Raw genomic sequence first — 3,136 nt, 5'->3', positions numbered from 1 at the left:
GCTGTTTTTGGTCATGATGTTTTGTCACAGCAACAGAAAGGTAAGGAATAATAACTATAGAAAACTCCATACAAATGACCACATTTGTAGACACTTTCTCTTATGGTTTACAGATTCAGGTGAGATAACCTGGAGAGGGAACACTGCTACATAATCGCCTTTTATGAAAGAAGAGAAACAAAGTTGAAAAGAGGATCCTCCCTGCAAAGATACATTTTAACAAGATCAAATAGGGCTTGGAGAACACTTTTTTTTTTTTTTTTTTTTTTTTTTTGTTAAGTAAGGAGAAGCAGTAAGCGTCCACTAGGTGGTGCTATCAGGATGTTGGCACAAGGTTGATAAGGGTAACAAACAGCCTTTGGTAGTTCTAACTGTCCTTAAATGGTCTCAAACTTTTCACAGTCTCAGCTTCTGAGACTAATCTCAGGTTTGTAGAAAAATAATGTAAATTTGGAGTTTCAGCTCCAAGATCAGATTAAGTTTAAATGCACCTTAGGTTTAATACATTTAAAAATAGTTTTCATTATTTGACAATTCAGTCTGTTTCACTGAAGTGAAAACTGTAGTTATTAACATGTGATTTTATTATTAATTTACACATACTGCAAACTATTCTCACTTGGTATAAGTGAGATAAGTGTATATTTATACTTATTTATAATGAATCTTTAAATAAGTTTCTTCAAGTAGCCCCTGAATCCTTGACAAATTAAATAGAAAATATCAGTAAATTCTATTACTTATAGTAATACAACAGTATAATGCAAATACATGAAACATTTCAAAATCATTCTATCACTCTATTATTTCTTATAAAAATAACATTTCATGATTTCTCACAGCATAAAACCTGAAACATTTTTTAACTAAAGTGCAAAATACAAAGTTTCACATTCAACTTTGTTTTCTTTTAAATGCTAAATATTTTAAAAACTGAGAAAAACATTATCATATTTAAAAATGTCTCTTGCAGTCTGAGTCATTTTAATTATGTGCCGTCAAAGCCATGAGGTCTACTGAGATTTTTCAACTTCTCTTCCCAGTTCTGCGTCTAGAATTTCCCCCCATGTATCTGCATCCATTGGGCACATTAATTTTTCTGGCAGGCTAGCAGGAGAACGTATGTTGCTGTATCTGCCACTTAGCCATTCATGTTTCACTTTACTCTTCTGGTAATTTCTTAGGAGTATTACCTGAAAGGGATACATACACATCATCATTCAAATCTCTGGCAGTGTGGCTAACATTCACAGGTCCGAGGTCACTGACAAGGAAATAAACATTTAACCACACTAATCAATTCACGTGTGCTTGTATGGGTTAGTTACATGTAGAGAGCATCCCATTGTACGTACTGCTTTCAGAAGATGGAACAGGAGAAAGGGACCTTTTCACCTCCCTTCTGACTAGTAAGGGAAGTTCTTGACTTCAAGATCTGAGAGATACAGAGATATACAAGGCTGGGTGGAAGACAGCGTGAAGACAATGTCAAGTAGAGAGAGAACAGTGATTCAGATCCGACTCCTCTATAGTCAATATACTGTGTATTACTCCAAGAAGAATTATTGAGTTCTCTTAATTGTGCTATAGCAACCCTGTCAAAACCATGACAAACTGCAATGGATAAACTCACCTTCCAGGTATAACCACTTTTTATATCATTGTCGATTTCTCTTTGGCACACAGCTCTTGCGGTCAAGCAGTAAGGTTTCCATAAGGCATCATTGTTTCTGATTGTGCGATGCCAACTCCAGCATGTCTCAGAAGCTCTGCACAAACTCTGAATGTCTAGCTGGCTGAAAATTTTACAAGTGACTTCTGGAGGCAGCAGTTCAACAAAGTTACTTTGACTCGTTGTACTTCTGCATTCAGCATCTGCAGAATTCATTCTGTACTGGGAACTTTCAAAGTATTGTTCCTTGTGGAAGTGTCAGTCATAGTTCAATATTTTATTCAACTGTTTTCATATGTGACCTACAGGGCAAAGTTTAAATACATTCAGTTTTTTTCAGACATAACCATGCACCCTATTCTGAATCAGAAAGTCCTAAGATATGATTTAAAGAACTTTGCATTTCTTGACTCCAGCCTATCAGCCTGCAAGAAGAAGCCAGTTCTGTGTCTGTCATGTATTACATGAAGACGGACAGGTGGAGTTAATAAAACAAATGGCTGCACATCTGACTTGTACATGGCAGACATTAAACATGTTCCCTTCTTTTTGAATATTTTTTTTAATTTTTAACAAATATGGTTGTTTCTACATGTTCTGTTTGTTGCTGCTCCTGAAAAACATGATCTTTAAAACTGGGAAATGATTCTCCACATTATGTATTTACTGAGTTTAGTAATAATGGCTACTTTAAGGACATGTTCAAAGATTTATTGAAGTGTGTGTGTGTGAACTTACACTTTACCATTGAACTCTTCGACTTCAAACTGACTTAACCACAAACTTGCTGGATTTTTAGTAATTTATATAACAACTATTAAATTATGTGGATGAAGTGGACAGGTGCTTACATAAAATGGACAAGGAGGAAATCCTGCTATAGTTACACTGTCTCATATATTCAATTAAGCTTTAAGGGTTGTGTTTGAGAAATGAATCTATTGTATGTGCATAGTTAAGAGCTCAGGATGACTGTCCCTGAATTTATCAGCGAGTGACAACTACAATGTAAACAGTTCATAATTTATCTAGGAATAGCATATGACTATGGATTTAAAGCCCGATTTCAGCTAATATTCTTAGAGACCACAGTGCAAGCTTTTGGCAGCATGGCTGGGAACATCGTCCTTGAGCTACTTTGCAGCATTAAAGAAAATTTGTGTTTATCTGCAGTCTATACTATTTACACTTCCCTTTATAATAGGAAATCATCGTACAACAGGGAGTTGAGGTACATCTAACTATCTCTTCACTCAGCTAATAACACGTCCCTTTTTCAGATGTATTACTCAAGTTCTTTTTAGTTACTGACATCACGGTGACTGGTTTGGATAGGCTGTTTACAATCCAAATTGGTTGTGGTTGGAATTGTGACGACTGTATTGAACAGGGGGCTCCATCAGATGGTTTTGCAAAACAGAAAGTAACTTAGTGGACACAACAAGACAAAAAACACATGATCAA

General features: G+C 35.6%; 1 protein-coding gene across 1 annotated transcript; it reads right to left on the bottom strand.

The window, feature by feature from the left end:
- Positions 1-459: 459 nt before the first annotated feature.
- On the bottom strand, positions 460-1,968 carry Fbxo48 (F-box protein 48). The gene is given in 3 exon segments (XM_051200573.1): positions 460-1,193; positions 1,634-1,887; positions 1,890-1,968. Coding segments are annotated over 3 exon segments (483 nt in total). The 5' UTR covers positions 1,939-1,968; the 3' UTR covers positions 460-1,013.
- Between the last annotated feature and the right edge of the window lie 1,168 nt (positions 1,969-3,136).

The sequence above is a fragment of the Phodopus roborovskii genome, unplaced genomic scaffold (genome assembly GCF_943737965.1).
Source record: "Phodopus roborovskii unplaced genomic scaffold, PHOROB, whole genome shotgun sequence".
NCBI lineage: Eukaryota > Metazoa > Chordata > Mammalia > Rodentia > Cricetidae > Phodopus > Phodopus roborovskii.
Note: the sequence above shows the minus strand (reverse complement) of the source record. Positions and strands in the feature narration are given on the sequence as shown.